General features: G+C 34.2%; 1 protein-coding gene and 1 long non-coding RNA gene across 2 annotated transcripts; both read right to left on the bottom strand.

The window, feature by feature from the left end:
- Positions 1-5,325: 5,325 nt before the first annotated feature.
- Positions 5,326-5,769, bottom strand: LOC149264418 (antimicrobial ginkbilobin-2-like protein). Its single transcript, XM_089398887.1, has one exon. The coding sequence runs from the start codon at positions 5,767-5,769 to the stop codon at positions 5,326-5,328; it is 444 nt and encodes a 147-aa protein (XP_089255013.1).
- A 10,843-nt stretch (positions 5,770-16,612) lies between these two features.
- LOC149264417 (uncharacterized) lies at positions 16,613-17,395 on the bottom strand. Its single transcript, XR_016250075.1, has 3 exons — positions 17,229-17,395; positions 16,999-17,072; positions 16,613-16,682 (listed from the first exon to the last, which is right to left on the bottom strand). It is a non-coding gene; the product is annotated as an uncharacterized LOC149264417 (long non-coding RNA).
- Between the last annotated feature and the right edge of the window lie 1,313 nt (positions 17,396-18,708).

The raw sequence follows: 18,708 nt of genomic DNA, 5'->3' as shown, positions 1-18,708 counted from the left end.
ACTGCAAATGGTAAAAATGAAATTTACGATTGGTAGTTTTATTTATTTATTTATTTAACCTTGTTTTAGTGTGTTATTATAACAACACTAGTGCATACTATCTCCAAGAGCACCCTTTTTTTTTGTAATTAAGAACTCTATAGCGGTGCTCTTGTTAAGACGCACCGGGGCATTTTAATACATGAACCACACCGATGCTTCGTGAGAATATAGCACCTCATTTTTTTAAAATTAAAACCCCCTAGTGGTGCTCTTTCTACAACAGAATGGGGTGTTTTAATACATGAACATCAGTTCTTCGTGGGAATATAGCACTATATTTTAAAAAAAATAAAAACCCTATAGTGGTGCACTTTTTAAGTAACACTAGCGCATTTTAATTCAAGAACAACACTAGTGCTTCTAGTATATATAACACCGATATGGTGAAAATAATTTTAGGCCTGAAATTTTTTAAATTTAACCTTTGTCTGGTGCTATCGAGTAGTGTAAGCGCTGGTGCATTATATATAAGTGGCACACTGTTGTTTTAAATAACGGTTTGGTGCGCTATACTGTGTACACACTGGGGCGTTAACATACTGGTCTATCACTAGACAGGGCAAAATGAATTTTACAACTGACATTTTTGTAAATTTAACCCTTTTCTGGTGCTATCATGTAGAATATGCATTGGTGCGCTTTTTTATTTAGTGCACCATTTTTTTTCTTTTTCTTTGTAAATAAATTTTCCACGATACACCATGTTCTACTAGGTAGTGTTTATATGTATAGTAAAGCACCAGTGTGTTTGTATACTATAGACGCATAGTTAGAAAACATTTGCTAAAACATTTGCCCGCCACCTTTGTTAGCGACCTTCGCTACAAACAGATTTTTGGGCTATTTTTATAGGCGCTTCTGCAAAAACCTCTGCTAGAGGATCATTTCTGTGTAGTCCATTATAATAGAAATCATAATACTAGAAACCCATAAAGGAGACCCTCCACCATATTTACAAAATTCTAGACTAGAAAACCATAGCATTGATTATGAACAATTTCACACACCGAAAATAATGCAACTTCAATATTGTATAGAAATTTATCACAAGATTCCTTCCTTAAACAAAACCTAATTAAAATTTACATAGAAAGTTACCAAACACAAAACCACATTAAAAAAATGCATTGATTCTAGTGATGTGGATTTAGTTGCTCATGCAAATAGTTTAACTCCAACACGCAAATAAAAAAAATTATAGATAGGTTTTATTAATCCAAACACTAGGTTATATATCGTTAAAAAAAAAAAAAAAAAACTAACTCAAAATTTTTAGGATAGAAATTTTCACTAGATCCCAAAAGCTAACATCTAAGCAGAATACTAGAAATCATGGGAGAAATGATCTCAAATACTCTATGAAAATAAAAATTCAAAAGGATTCGTAACTCTCAAAATCAATAATAATATTCTAATAAAATAATAATGAGAAATACATATGCTCAATTTACTTATACTAAGGCTAAGGACTAGAATCCTTATTGGATTTGGAATTGGAATTTGGTGATATAGATCAATTGAAACATTCTTCAATCGGAAACCTCAAGTTAGTGTTGCAAAAGAAATACTAGGATGTATAGTAGATAACAAAACTCGATATTTAATATGGAAGTTATTCTCTCAATGTGCTAACCATCACATGCACTTGGTAGGCTCAAGAACAAATTGTCAAGAAATGATTATTTAGGGTTGTAGAAGCTGAGATAACATAGTTAGTGATAAGAATTAATGTTTGCAGTAAATCATGTTAGAAAAATAAGGGGAAATACCTCTGATGAATCTAAATGAGTTAGACTAATGGTTCAGAACATTTGCATTCTTAATTTTGTGTATAAAATTATATTGTGTGAATAATAAAGTCACTTTTCTACTCTGAGTAAACATACATTAAATGATGGTGTTGATAGATATAGTCGTCAGTCATTATTTTACAAAATCTCACCTTTTGAGAAATGCTTTAATGAGAAATTGTTTGCTAGCAAATTGTAGCATGTGGGGAGTGGTTGTAATGTTGTGAAATGAGAAACAACTAGAGATGATAACATTACCTTAAAAGTGTTGTAATTGTACATAAAATAATGTAATTTGCACATGATAATGTAATTGTACATTAAGATTATAAGATTTTCTTACTTTGAAAAAAAAGATAATCAAATTTTGCATCTATAATAAAAATACAATTTTTAATAAAATCTCAATCAAAAATTTGAAAAAAATTCACCAAATAACTAACCACAACCAATACCTTTTTTGACATATATATCAATCTCATGAACTTATATGAATCAATCATTAAAAGGTGTTTTGGAAATTGGAACTTGAGGAAATATTTGCACCTATTTGATCTCTCTCTTTGCACTAGAAAGAAGAATTGGATCTAGATTGGTAAACATTCAAATCCTTTCATATGGAAAAACACAATAATATTATTTTAGCTCTCTTGAAAACTTTGTGAAGAAAAATCACATTGGTTACACATCATAGGCAATTATAATATAATAAATTTCTAAGTTAAAAGGTGAATATTATAAGGGACTAACAAAAAAAATATTATTATTACTAGTACAATTACATAAATTAAATGTCCTTTCATATGGAAAAACACAATAATATTATTTTAGCTCTCTTGAAAACTTTGTGAAGAAAAATCACATTCGTTACACATCATAGGCAATTATAATATAATAAATTACTAAATTAAAAGGTGAATATTATAAGGGACTAACAAAAAAAATTATTATTATTACTAGTACAATTACATAAATTAAATGACCATATGTATAATAATTTTTTTCCATTTATAGTATTCATAAGCCATGACATAAAGCATAATATTGTAACTAAAAGAAAAAGTGTTTTTTATAATAAATTAGTTCATTTGGATAGTTTTATATATATATATATATATATATATATATATATATATCTTTTTACTAATAAATTATAATTTAAAATAAAATTATAATTTAATTATTTTTTATTAGTAATATGAGATATATCATGAAGTATTTTTTTTTTATATATAAATTAATATATATGAACATTTATCAATCATTATATAACTATAAATTTTATTTCTATTTAAAATCATTGAACAAATGCAATCTTTTCTACTACTCAAAATAATTATTAAAATTTTATAATTTTATCTTATATTCTTTTTTCTATTTTTAAATATTTTTTCTTTTAAATAAATTACTTACTAAAATATATATTACATCTACCACTCCGTGACCAACACATTTTTATAAATATAAATTTGCTTATAATTTTGTTTTTTTTTAATTGGTTATCTCTATCTATCTATATAATTTTGTTTTTTATAATTCTATTTTTTATAATTTTTTTAATTACTTACTAAAATATATATTACATCTACCACTATGTGACCAACACATTTTTATAAATATAAGTTTGCTTATAATTTTGTATTTTTAAGTTCGTTATATCTATCTATCTATATAATTTTGTTTTTTATAATTTTATTTTTTATGATTCTTTTAGTAAATTTGTAATAATATTAATTAGTTTGAAAAATGTTTTCTTTATAATAATTAATAAATCTGTAATAATATTAATTAGTTTGAAAAATGTTTTCTTTATTATTGAAATTGTATTTTTAAATTAAAATAAAATTTTCGAATAAATTTAATATACTTAATAAGTGAAAAATTATAATTCTTATTCTTTCTGATCAAATCATAATCCATAAACCCTTTCAGCTTGTTGGCATTGGCATCACTTGGATTATGATTTAGACATTGTTGACTAGAATTGCCCGAAACTCTAAATCATAATCCCTTCAGCCTGCAATGATACGATGATATTTCTTCTTCTTGTATAGATGGAAGTCTATCTAGTTTCACATTTAGAAGTGGTTTCCCATTTAAACTTTGCTGCAAACTAAAGGTATGGCGTTGCTGCTGCAAACTGAAGGTATTATCTTGCATGTATCTTCCCATTTACACGTTGGATCAGTTTTCAGCTGCTGAAGATTTATCTTTCCATTTAGACGTTGCAAATTTATCTTCCTGGTATTGCTGCTACTGGCTAGGTGTATCTACTGGGTAAAAAAAACTAGTTCTGGGTCAAATGTTGATGGCCGTTCAAATTCAATTACTAAAACTATATAATATAAATGAAACAGATCCCACTGAAACTAGCTCTGCAATTAGTTATTGAACAAGCTCTCTATCTGCTCTTACTGGCAGGAAGGTCATGGGCAAGCCAGGCGGACAACATCCCGGGCATGCGACCCCTCCTATCCTACAGCCACTGCATCAATGGCGTCAATGGCTTAATCAACTGCTTATTCAACTGGATCTGCTTGTCTTTGCTACTGGATGTGGAACTGGTACTTAAACTAGGAAAATCAAGGTGCTCCAAGACTGAGCCATTGCCTAGTAAAGGTTCAATGGACCTGCTACAATCCTGAGGACACTATGTAGGAGTATATAAATCAATATCTATAAGAGAGGTCACACTGTGTGGGAGCATATAAATCAATATCTTTATGAAAGGTCACAGGCGTTCTAAAATGGTTACGGAATGAAAGTCCTAACAATTAGGATTCAAAGCACGAGTTATTGTACTTTACCGCTAGATCAGTTTACCGCTGAAGGTATGCTCTTGCATATATGGATAATTTTATGAATCTCTAAGTGAATCAAAAGATGCTTTTATCTAAAATTCTCTTACAACTAAATCAAAAGATGCTTTCATTTAAAATTCTCTTACAACTAAATCAAAAGATGTCTTTATCTAAAATTCTCTTTCGTTACCCATAAATACTTCTTTTTTTTCTAATCGCAACATGGGCTATATAGAAACAGTTGATTTCACACCCGAGCCCCCACGGGCCAATGCCAAGGAACGAGTATTTATTGGGTCATGCGGTGCAATTCATCTGTGGTTCTCTGATTTCCGGAACTTCTCTCAGATTTTCCGTGCTTCTTGATTACAGCTTATGCACTATATAAAGCTTTGGTAAGTCACTATGTGTACACTGTAGTAGACAACAACAAAAATCTAATACTCTATTACTCAGGGCGAAGATTCTCTTTACTTATATCTTGCAATATGCCTCATATGTATCCATTATTTACTATAATGGAAAATATACTCTACTAAATCCGAAAATATATTCAGTAGAGGCGTACAAACAAGAGAAACGATAATGAAGAAGAGTTAAGTTCAGCCATATAGCAGGGTTTATCCTTACGTGGATTGCAGGCCTTTATTTATTTGAAACAAAACAGTACGTGAGCTGAGGTTGCTTCTCTCTCATGGCTGATAGGTAGGGTAGTTATAAACTGGATATATCTCGAAGCGCACTGCGCAACTTCCCAGATACATTTGAGCCCCAACCTGTGAAGAGCAACACTGATTCATGGCCGTAATCGCTTCTTTCAAACAAACACCACAGTCAGGTCCTGAAAGACTCCTTAAGCACATTTCCAATCCATAAATGGTCACAGAAGAATTCACCGCCAACGATCCGGTGGCGAATCTATTGACTGTTAAGGGAGCTTTGCCAGAAAGAGTCTTCATAAGATTCCCTAGAGTCTGATTGAAGCCTTCAATATCACCGTTGCTCTTCACATTCTCAAGAGCAGCGGCCTCAACGGTATCGAGAACAGAGGCGAAAGTATAATTCTCATAACGAATGAAGCAGAATTCCAGCTGAATCCGAGCTCCAATGGCATTAGGGCAGTCTTGATAAGCCATCTATGAGGCTTTAGCGGAACACTTTTGGCAGTCCTGCTGAGAGATGTCGGGCCGGCATTGTAGAAGGCCGTTGACTCCTACATAAGAATATGTTGCGAATCCGCCTCGTGGGGCAGCGGCCCTCACCAGGTACTCCAATACGGCGTTCACGTTCCTTTCATACGCACTGCCATTGCTGTATTTGTTTACGTTGCAGAGCCCGTAAATGAACGGATCGGATTTCGAAAGGGCAGCTGAAACTGAAATTACATTAAGTTGGAGCAGTCCAAGTAAGAATAATGCCATGAAACAGCAACGCCATATTATCACGCTTTCCATCTTTCCCATTTCCCAATAAGTATAGTGAATAAAAGGCTCTGTAATATTATTCGCCTTCTTGTGAATCTTTCCAAGGTTGGGCAAATAATTTATAGATGGAGAATGCTATCGCAGCCAAGCCAATTAGTGGTGGATATTCACAAAAGTTCACTAAGTCAACTTCTAGAATAATGGCGAACAGCTGTTATGATGGTATTGGCGTGGACCGGATCTGATGAGATCAGTGGAGTGCATATGCGCAGCCGTTAATTGTGGTTGGCGTATCCGATTTATTTGACTTTTGAAGAGGTCGAAACAAGGGAGTGAACAAGTCGTAAGAACTACGGCTTTGAATACGTCTCTGTTGGCGTGGGCAGAGGCATATGATAAGGGCAATGCCTAACTAGTCATACAAAGGGTATTTAATGCCTGGGGATATGCACGCAGCTTAGCCCGATAACACGCGAAAGCTCAAAAATTATTTAATGTCGAAATTCCCCTGTTATCGCGTTAATCTGCGTGCATATCCCCGGGCATTAAATACCCTATGTATGCGCTGGTTAGGCGTTGCCTATGATAAGAGGCAGCTGAATATAAAACTAGCATTTGTACCATATGTTGCGAAGGAAATGCCGTAAGGCATAGGAAATAGTAGCATAGAAGAAAAAAGATGTAATATGTTAAACAAATTTAATTAAATATTTAAATTATAAATATGAATTAAGAATAAAAATAAGGATTGTCCCTCTAAATATGAATTAAGAATAACAATAAGGATTGTTCCCACATGAGCATAGGAAATAGTAGCATAGAAGAAAAAATATGTGATATGTTATGCAAATTTAATTAAATACTTAAATTATAAATATGGATTAAGAATAACAATAAAGATTGTTTCCACATGTCTAAGACGAAAACTAATCGAATTCGCATGCATCATACAAATAAATTCAATTCCTTTCAAAATTTTAAATGAAATCCACATGCATCATACATATCTTTAACAATAAGGATTGTTCCCACATGTCTAAGACAGAGACTAATCAAATTCACATGCATCATACAAAATAAATTCAAATCCTTTCAAAATTTTAAATGAAATCCACATGCATCATACATATCTTTAACAATAAGGATTGTTCCCACATGTCTAAGACGGAGACTAATCAAATTCACATGCATCATACAAATAAGTTCAAATCCTTGCAAAATTTTAAATGAAATCCATATGCATCATAAAAATTACTATTGTATTAATCATATCTACTTGCTGCCAAAGCCAAATGTAATTACATGTACATCAAAAGAATAATAATCTAAATGGATGCAGATAAGTTAAAGAGCCATTTGAAAAATTCACGATTTTATGAGAATTTAAGTAAAGTTAAAAGTTGTAAAATCATGTGAAATGTCCCGAAGTGCAGTGAAGGGTCATCAGTATCCTTGGGTCAGCAGGTCTTCCATCTTATTAGTAGCCTATAGGGTCTAAAGTTTGTTGTTTTCCATACTGGTAGAGGGTTGTAAAGTGAGTCTCAAGGTTTGAACTAAGTCTCTTGTTTCGTTGAGAACTGGTAGTGCATGAAATAATGTTTCTATTTTAACTTTCAAGATTTTGAAATCAGTGATATTTTTCAGCATACCATAATCATGCACACTGCGCCATCGCTGCTTACATGGTCATTCGTATCTTTGTGATCCTCAATTTTGGTCAAGGTTTGTGATCCCAATTTTGGTCACAGGGAGAAATTTGAATTCAAGTTAGAAAACCCAATTTAAACCCATAAGTTGTACATTAGTTGGTTTATTTGGAGTTTAGTCCCATCTGGTCTCAGGTTCAAATCTTATGGAGAAGGGTTTGAGGTAGCTAGCTGTAGTGATAAAAACTGTCCCTTAAGGGGTTCAGGCCTACCGGAGTCTCACATAATAATGGTGGCAGCTTCATACAATAGCTCAAATCCTTCTTTCTAACATTGAGCTGGGGCCAACCAAAAAAATGTAAAACCCAATTTAGGTTTACAGTAACACCAAACAGGTATATTTAGAGGATTTGAAATTTCTAGTTTCGAGTTTAACTGTCCGAAAAGCTAGTTATGGACGGAATTAAAGCATTAAACGAATGTGCAATCAAGGTACACACCCCATCCTTTATTTGCAAAAGCTAAATTTCATTCGAAATTCATAATTGAAGCGAAAGAAACAACAACAAAACTTTTGATACTTACGCTCGAGCTCTGCTAATGCATTGTTACCATAATCCCGAACCATCCAGGCTAACAAATTTGTCGGGAGGAAGATGAACCCGTAGACATTTCGTGCCATATGAGGGCAAAGATTCAATTCTGGGCAATCACAAACCCACAACTTCTTCAAGCTGCTCAGGTGACCAAGAGAACAGGGTAGCATTTCCAACAAAGCATTTCCCAAAGAAAATTCTTCCAAACTGCTTAGGTTTCCAATATCCACAGGCAATTCTTTTAAATTTGTCTCTGACAGGATTAATATTTCCAGGGACAGTTGATGTGCAACTTGGCGAGGCAACACTTCCACACTCTTGCAGTCTGAAAGGTTTAGATATTCAAGCGTCCTGATATTTGCAAATGTTTCCTCCAACAAGGTCAAATCAGAGCAATATTCCAAATTCAGATATTTAAGTCAAATTAAATTCCCGAAGGAATTTGGAAGCCCATGCAAACTCCGACAGCGAGAGAGATTAAGGTGCGACCCAAAAGAATCAAGCAGCGACTTCATATCTGGGCATCTTAGGTGCAAGTATTGCAGTGAGGACAAATGACAGAATTCCTCTGGTAAAGTTTTGAGATGAATCAAATCTGACATACAAGTCACCACAATCTTTTCGATGTGCTTCATCCGTCCAATGGACTTTGGGAACATTGAAAGAGGAGCATAAACATGTAGCTCCTGCAACTTCAGAGGTGCCTGCCACACAATATTCATCTTTCAACAGTAAGAAAAATACAGAGATGTTAGCCCTTATCTACAAAACCCTTCAATTGCATTCGAGAGCCTGTGCTAGTATAGCAATTGCAGTAACAATCTACCACAAATTAGGGCAGCAAGGTAAAAAAAGAGAATAAATACAAAATTGTCTTTAGCCCTAACCTGAGATTTTGCTTGCCACAATTTTTTCAATTTGGTTCATACCACTTCTAAAACCCTTATTCTTCATCGGAATCCAAGGAGGCAGGCAAGAGAAGGGACAGTTGTTCCAACGTAGCCATGTCAAGTTTGGTGACTCTACCCTCCTCAGTATGCTTTCTAAATGACGATCTTCAGTTGCAACAAGTTGTAACTTCCTGACATGATATGGTTTAGGGTCGATCAACTTTCTCAGACAGTTTCCCAAAACCTCATCACACCAATTTTTGAACCATGTGACTTCTTTGTCTGATTCTGGTTCCCGAACGTGATAGAAATAACTGAGGACACGAACCATCCTAATTCCCCGCCCCTCGGTTATTACCTGCAGATTCTTTACGAACAAATTGTCAAACAGCAAATAAAGAAAACAAAGCAACGAGTTTTTCTCTTTCAAGCAACAAAAAACTAAAACAGAGCAACAGGTTAATGTTAGAATGATTCAAGTACTTGCAGGCGATTGCTGCCACAAATCATCAATGTCGTCGGTCGTGAGCAGAGCTCCTCCAGGCACGCAGAAGGCAAATGAGGCGAGAATGTGGTTAAGGGTAAGGTGGTTACAGCCATAACTAACCCAAGCTGATGAGAAACCCGGAATAATGATGCATGTGGGAAACAGATGTCAAGCGGAAAGAGGAAAATTTGTGCCAGATGTCAAACAGCAGAAGATCCAGATGTCAGTCAGAGAATGAAAGTGTACACAACTATGTTCATTCAATGAATTCGTGATATTAATGCATAGTTCGAATTATCACATATTTCATGCACATTATATATATTCATATACCAATAAGAATGTATACTGAAACATGAGATACAAAATAGCAAGTGGTATAGAGGCTTGAAACCTTACAACAATTGTCATCCAGTCTCCTCTCCCTGTTGTCTGTGGCCTTGTATTACATATCTCCGTTGCTGGTTCACTTGTAAACATAGGGGGCAATATGAATGGAAAACAGAAGCAGCTTATCTACTTCATGTGATATAAGCTTCATACCTAGAGTAATTAGCCTATGGAAACTAAACTACCTAGTAATATAAAATCTTCCTCATACCTAGAGGCTAGAGTGGTTAACATATGGGGGTATCTGTGGTCCAATGGGTGATATAAGTATTTTAGAATATACCAGATAAAATAGTTCAATTATAGTGGCTTTGAAAGTTTTGACGTTGATAAAAATATAAATAGAAAAAGACTATTATATAATGTAGTTACCTCCTGACAGCAGACCAGCGAAGGAATACAACATAAAGCCCCATAAGTCCTGATGTCATAAGGCCTGCATTAACCTGCATTTTGCAAAGCAAAACAATTCTCCTATATTAGCAATTTATCGTTTAAGAATTACACTGAGGAGCAAATACATCTCTTCAACTAAACGAACTTGTGATAAGGAATCACCAACTTACTAATAACTACATGTGAATTATGTCATTGGAACTTACTTTTGAATGTAGGGAGATGCTAGTCATTACTTGAAGAAGAAGTAGTGTCCATGTGATGAAAAATATGTTCAGAACGCATGATGCTTTTGGAGCATACCAAATGTACATCAGTATGATTCCAGCCAGGGAAGCAGCATAGGCCATCGTTGACATTGTAATCACTAGGATCCAACTGTGTGAAATTAAATTTTCTTTGTTCATCAGTGTTATGCCATATACGAAAACTGGGCGATAAAATAAATGTCATGATAAGGAGAAAATGGATCTCAATTAAAGAACAAAAAACTCTTAGATTTATAGCTTTTAAACAGGGGAGGTGGAAATTTGAATATGTTTTTGGATGCATTATAATCGATGTTTCCATGAGTTATAAAATTCAGATTTAGTACATTGGCATGTCAATTCAATATATAGAGTTGTGTTGAGCTGTGGAACAGATAAGGCAAGTTCTGTATTTTTAAGTTGGGATTTCAAGTAACAAAGTAAACGCCCATCTTCTGCATTACTCAAATTTTCTTCACTTTCTTCACTTACTAAGGATGCTTCTCGCATTTGTCGATATGGTCATGAGGCAAATATGTGTGTATATCTGTAGATAGACAGGGCTTTATTTTTCTAATCCTACTTAAATGTTCTTGATTCTGTTATCTCCTGATTTTTGACAAGATCCAAGAAAGCAAACTCTAAACCAGATTTTTGACAAGATCCAAGAAAGCAAACTCTAAACCAAATCTACATATTGGAACTAAATGATAAATGGCCATATGAATCTCAATTTAGGTATTAATAGCCATATGCCTTATCTGCATCTCGACTATTTCTATGTTTTTGAATTTCCTTATAGGTTATTTTACCTATTAACATAATTAATACGAGTTCGTCATCCAGTAATTTTCCTTTTCTTTTCACTCTGTAAAAGGAATTTTTTGTCCAATCTAGGGATGGCTTCAGTTGGATGAAACTAAGGGTAAAAAAATCTCCCAAACAAATTTTGGATTCAAACTTCAATTTTTTAACATATCCATCTTCCTCGAAGTTAAAAGAAAAAAACGGTGAAAATGAGGGGAAAGAGTTGTACCATCGTTCAAGATTTTTCTCCAATACCCAATATAATCATTCCCCCAGGTGATGAAATTGATCACACTAAAAAGTTGTATGATGAGAAATATCCTACCAAAAAAAGAGACAAATTTTGGCCCTGGTTAGTATTCCTTAACAAGCAATTAATTTTAGCCTATAAGATAGAAACCATAATATTCATTTAGTGATTGATCAAACTATATCACCCAAATGTAACCAATGTAATCCTGAATTTACCATGGACAAATAGCATAGCATATACATATTCTCTTTTGAAGACAGAGGTTATCTAGTCGTAGTATTTAGGTTAAAATTGCAAAAGACATTTTGATGACGTAGGTGATTGCTGTACGGGGGATCTGTTAGATATCACTGAACTAGTGAAACATTGCGTGAAAATATCACCAACCCCCACCCCTGGATTTGTCATCAACTGTTTTCTACAAATCAGCAAATGTAAAATTGATTCTTGAGAAGTTAATTTATCCAAGCAGATTGTTTGTGTACTTAAAAGGCACATTGTATCCAAAAAACGTGAAAGAAGAGAAGCATACCCGGCACCAAATCTAGCAACTTCACCTGCATCAATAGTTACAAAGACGTTAGTTTATGATACGCATTTTATGAAGTCCATGTTTGTACAATTTTTATGTCTAATTGCAATTTGCCACAAAGTCATGAAACCTGTCTAATTTCAGCAGAAACAGAGTAAAAATTGGTAATTTGAACCAGATTTGGTATTGAAATAGATTGTTGGGAATCATTTTAAGTAAACTCACCATAGAATTGAATAAAAGCAGATGAAATGAAAAAGGGGATCACCATCAGAGCAATCCACATAAGGCTCTTCAAGGGCCACCATCCTGAATGCCACGAGTCACGACATTCATGCAACTTCGTAGTTCCAACTGTTGTAAGAAACATGGTGAAATAAAATATCTGAGGTGATGTTAAGGTAAATAGTTCAGACTCCAGAGGCCTATTGCTATGGTCCAATACTGTTGGGGAAAATAACGTGCTTGACATCGCACGAAGTGCTCGAGACGCATGTGCCACTTATAGTCAAATGGCATCGATACACGGATATGACTTTATGTAAGTTATGTTGCCATGGTCATGCATCTGAAAATTGCCAAGGCCACTTGCATGTTAAAGCCCCCAGAAATAATATGGTTTGTAACCAATGGGTGGTTAGTTCTGCATGAAAATTCAGACCTTGACACTGATCCGGATTTACCTTCTGTGAAAGACATGATGCCACTTCAAACTTAAAAAGCTCATGACAAGAAATTAGAATCCGATATCCAACGTGTTTAAAAGCCAAACAACTTGTAAGGCATATAAATTTTGAAATTGGATACAAAGCAGCCTAGGCAGAAGATCTAGATGTCAGTCAGAGAATGAAAGTGTACACAAATATGTTCATTCAATGAATTCGTGATATTAATGCATAGTTCGAATTATCACATATTTCATGCACATTATATATATTCATATACCAATAAGAATGTATACTGAAACATGAGATACAAAATAGCAAGTGGTATAGAGGGTTGAAACCTTACAACAATTGTCATCCAGTCTCCTCTCCCTGTTGTCTGTGGCCTTGTATTACATATCTCTATTGCTGGTTCACTTGTAAACATAGGGGGCAATATGAATGGAAAACAGAAGCAGCAAACTGGTCCACTTATCTACTTCATGTGATATAAGCTTCATACCTAGAGTAATTAGCCTATGGAAACTGAACTACCTAGTAATATAAAATCTTCCTCATACCTAGAGGCTAGAGTGGTTAACATATGGGGGTATTCATGGTCCAATGGGTGATATAAGTATTTTAGAATATACCAGATAAAATAGTTCAATTATAGTGGCTCTGAAAGTTTTGAGGTTGATAAAAATATAAATAGAAAAAGACTATTATATAATGTGGTTACCTCCTGACAGCAGACTAGCAAAGGAATACAACATAAAGCCCCATAAGTCCTGATGTCATAAGGCCTGCATTAACCTGCATTTTGCAAAGCAAAACAATTCTCCTATATTAGCAATTTATCGTTTAAGAATTACACTGAGCAGCAGATACAACTCTTCAACTAAACGAACTTGTGATAAGGAATCACCAACTTACTAATAACTACATGTGAATTATGTCATTGGAACTTACTTTTGAATGTAAGGAGATGCTAGTCATTACTTGAAGAAGAAGTAGTGTCCATGTGATGAAAAATATGTTCAGGACGCATGATGATTTTGGAGCATACCAAATGTACATCAGTATGATTCCGGCCAGGGAAGCAGCATAGGCCATCGTTGACATTGTAATCACTAAGATCTGACTGTGTGAAATTAAATTTTCTTTGTTCATCAGTGTTATGCCATATACGAAAACTGGGCGATAAAATAAATGTCATGATAAGGAGAAAATGGATCTCAATTAAAGAACAAAAAAATCTTAGATTTATAGCTTTTAAACAGGGGAGGTGGAAATTTGAATATGTTTTTGGATGCATTATAATCGATGTTTCCATGAGTTATAAAATTCAGATTTAGTACATTGGCATGTCAATTCAATATATAGAGTTGTGTTGAGCTGTGGAACAGATAAGGAAAGTTCTGTATTTTTAAGCTGGGATTTCAAGTAACAAAGTAAATGCCCATCTTCTGCATTACTCAAGTTTTCTTCACTTTCTTCACTTACTAAGGATGCTTCTCGTATTCGTCGATATGGTCATGAGGCAAATATGTGTGTATATCTGTAGATAGACAGGGCTTTATTTTTCTAATCCTACTTAAATGTTCTTGATTCTGTTATCTCCTGATTTTTGACAAGATCCAAGAAAGAAAACTCTAAACCAAATCTACATATTGGAACTAAATGATAAATGGCCATATGAATCTCAATTTAGGTATTAATAGCCATATGCCTTATCTGCATCTCGACTATTTTTATGTTTTTGAATTTCCTTATAGGTTATTTTACCTATTAACATAATTAATACCAGTTCATCATCCAGTAATTTTCCTTTTCTTTTCACTCTGTAAAAGGAATTTTTTGTCCAATCTAGGGATGGCTTCAGCTGGATGAAACTGAGGGTAAAAAAATCTCCCAAACAAATTTTGGATTCAAACTTCAATTTTTTAACATATCCATCTTCCTTGAAGTTAAAAGAAAAAAAACGGTGAACATGAGGGGAAAGAGTTGTACCATCGTTCAACATTTTTCTCCAATACCCAATATAATCATTCCCCCAGGTGATGAAATTGATCACACTGAAAAGTTGTATGATGAGAAATATCCTACCAAAAAAAGAGACAAATTTTGGCCCTGGTTAGTATTCCTTAACAAGCAATTAATTTTAGCCTATAAGATAGAAACCATAATATCCATTTAGTGATTGATCAAACTATATCACCCAAATGTAACCAATGTAATCCTGAATTTACCATGGACAAATAGCATAGCATATACATATTCTCTTTTGGAAGACAAAGGTTATCTAGTCGTAGTATTTAGGTTAAAATTGCAAAAGACATTTTGATGACGTAGGTGATTGTTGTACGGGGGATCTGTTAGATATCACTGAACTAGTGAAACATTGCGTGAAAATATCACCAACCCCCACCCCTGGATTTGTCATCAACTGTTTTCTACAAATCAGCAAATGTAAAATTGATTCTCCAGAAGTTAATTTATCCAAGCAGATTGTTTGTGTACTTAAAAGGCACATTGTATCCAAAAAACGTGAAATGTAAAGTTGATTCTCCAGAAGTTAATTTATCCAAGTAGATTGTTTGTGTACTTAAAAGGCACATTGTATCCAAAAAACGTGAAAGAAGAGAAGCATACCCGGCACCAAATCTAGCAACTTCACCTGCATCAATAGTTACAAAGACGTTAGTTTATGATACGCATTTTATGAAGTCCATGTTTGGACAATTTTGATGTCTAATTGCAATTTGCCACAAAGTCATGAAACCTGTCTAATTTAAGCAGAAACAGAGTAAAAATTGGTAATTTGAACCAGATTTGGTATTGAAATAGATTGCTGAGAATCATTTTAAGTAAACTCACCATAGAATTGAATAAAAGCAGATGGAATAAAAAAGGGGATCACCATCAGAGCAATCCACATAAGGCTCTTCAAGGGCCACCATCCTGAATGCCACGAGTCACGACATTCATGCAACTTCGTAGTTCCAACTGTTGTAAGAAACATAGCGAAATAAAATATCTGAGGTGATGTTAAGGTAAACAGTTCAGACTCCAGAGGCCTATCGCTATGGTCCAATACTGTTGGGGAAAATAACGTGCTTGACATCGCACGAAGTGCCCGAGACGCATGTGCCACTTATAGTCAAATGGCATCGATACGCGGATATGATTTTATGTAAGTTATGTTGCCATGGTCATGCATTTGAAAATTTCCAAGGCCACTTGCATGTTAAAGCCCCCAGAAATAATCTGGTTTGTAACCAATGGGTGGTTAGTTCTGCATGAAAATTCAGACCTTGATACTGATCCGGATTTACCTTCTGTGAAAGACATGATGCCACTTCAAACTTAAAAAGCTCATGACAAGAAATTAGAATCCGGTATCCAACGTGTTTAAAAGCCAAACAACTTGTAAGGCATATAAATTTTGAAATTGGATACAAAGCAGCCCAGGCAGAAGATCCAGATGTCAGTCAGAGAATGAAAGTGTACACAACTATGTTCATTCAATGAATTCGTGATATTAATGCATAGTTCGAATTATCACATATTTCATGCACATTATATATATTCATATACCAATAAGAATGTATACTGAAACATGAGATACAAAATAGCAAGTGGTATAGAGGCTTGAAACCTTACAACAATTGTCATCCAGTCTCCTCTCCCTGTTGTCTGTGGCCTTGTATTACATATCTCCGTTGCTGGTTCACTTGTAAACATAGGGGGGCAATATGAATGGAAAACAAAAGCAGCAAACTGGTCCACTTATCTACTTCATGTGATATAAGCTTCATACCTAGAGTAATTAGCCTATGGAAACCTATGGAAACTGAACTACCTAGTAATATAAAATCTTCCTCATACCTAGAGGCTAGAGTGGTTAACATATGGGGGTATCTGTGGTCCCATGGGTGATATAAGTATTTTAGAATATACCAGATAAAATAGTTCAATTATAGTGGCTCTGAAAGTTTTGACGTTGATAAAAATATAAATAGAAAAAGACTATTATATAATGTGGTTACCTCCTGACAGCAGACCAGCAAAGGAATACAACATAAAGCCCCATAAGTCCTGATGTCATAAGGCCTGCATTAACCTGCATTTTGCAAAGCAAAACAATTCTCCTATATTAGCAATTTATCATTTAAGAATTACACTGAGGAGCAGATACAACTCTTCAACTAAACGAACTTGTGATAAGGAATCACCAACTTACTAATAACTACATGTGAATTATGTCATTGGAACTTACTTTTGAATGTAGGGAGATGCTAGTCATTACTTGAAGAAGAAGTAGTGTCCATGTGATGAAAAATATGTTCAGGACGCATGATGCTTTTGGAGCATACCAAATGTACATCAGTATGATTCCAGCCAGGGAAGCAGCATAGGCCATCGTTGACATTGTAATCACTAGGATCCGACTGTGTGAAATTAAATTTTCTTTGTTCATCAGTGTTATGCCATATACGAAAACTGGGCGATAAAATAAATGTCATGATAAGGAGAAAATGGATCTCAATTAAAGAACAAAAAACTCTTAGATTTATAGCTTCTAAACAGGGGAGGTGAAAATTTGAATATGTTTTTGGATGCATTATAATCGATGTTTCCACGAGTTATAAAATTCAGATTTAGTACATTGGCATGTCAATTCAATATATAGAGTTGTGTTGAGCTATGAACATATAAGGCAAGTTCTGTATTTTTAAGTTGGGATTTCAAGTAACAAAGTAAACGCCCATCTTCTGCATTACTCAAATTTTCCTCACTTTCTTCACTTACTAAGGATGCTTCTCGTATTCGTCGATATGGTCATGAGGCAAATATGTGTGTATATCTGTAGATAGATAGTGCTTTATTTTTCTAATCCTACTTAAATGTTCTTGATTCTGTTATCTCCTGATTTTTGACAAGATCCAAGAAAGCAAACTCTAAACCAAATCTGCATATTGGAACTAAATGATAAATGGCCATATGAATCTCAATTTAGGTATTAATAGCCATATGCCTTATCTGCATCTCGACTATTTCTATGTTTTTGAATTTCCTCATAGGTTATTCTACCCATTAACATAATTAATACCAGTTCGTCATCCAGTAATTTTCCTTTTCTTTTCACTCTGTAAAAGGAATTTTTTGTCCAATCGAGGGATGGCTTCAGCTGGATGAAACTGATGGTAAAAAAATCTCCCAAACAAATTTTGGATTCAAACTTCAATTTTTTAACATATCCATCTTCCTTGAAGTTAAAAGAAAAAAAACGGTGAACATGAGGGGAAAGAGTTGTACCATCGTTCAAGATTTTTCTCCAATACCCAATATAATCATTCCCCCAGGTGATGAAATTGATCACACTGAAAAGTTGTATGATGAGAAATATCCTACCAAAAAAAGAGACAAATTTTGGCCCTGGTTAGTATTCCTTAACAAGCAATTAATTTTAGCCTATAAGATAGAAACCATAATATCCATTTAGTGATTGATCAAACTATATCACCCAAATGTAACCAATGTAATCCTGAATTTACCATGGACAAATAGCATAGCATATACATATTCTCTTTTGGAAGACAAAGGTTATCTAGTCGTAGTATTTAGGTTAAAATTGCAAAAGACATTTTGATGACGTAGGTGATTGTTGTACGGGGGATCTGTTAGATATCACTGAACTAGTGAAACATTGCGTGAAAATATAACCAACCCCCACCCCTGGATTTGTCATCAACTGT

The sequence above is a fragment of the Pinus tabuliformis genome, chromosome 6, assembly GCF_031772625.1.
Source record: "Pinus tabuliformis cultivar Carrire ecotype Pingquan chromosome 6, CPIR1, whole genome shotgun sequence".
Taxonomy (NCBI): domain Eukaryota; kingdom Viridiplantae; phylum Streptophyta; class Pinopsida; order Pinales; family Pinaceae; genus Pinus; species Pinus tabuliformis.
The sequence above is the reverse complement of the archived record's forward strand: the minus strand, read 5'-3'. Positions and strand labels throughout refer to the sequence as shown.

Coding starts and splice junctions, on each gene's coding strand:
- LOC149264418 (XM_089398887.1), bottom strand. CDS start 5,769: ATGGCTTATCAAGACTGCCCTAATGCCATTGGAGCTCGGATTCAGCTG.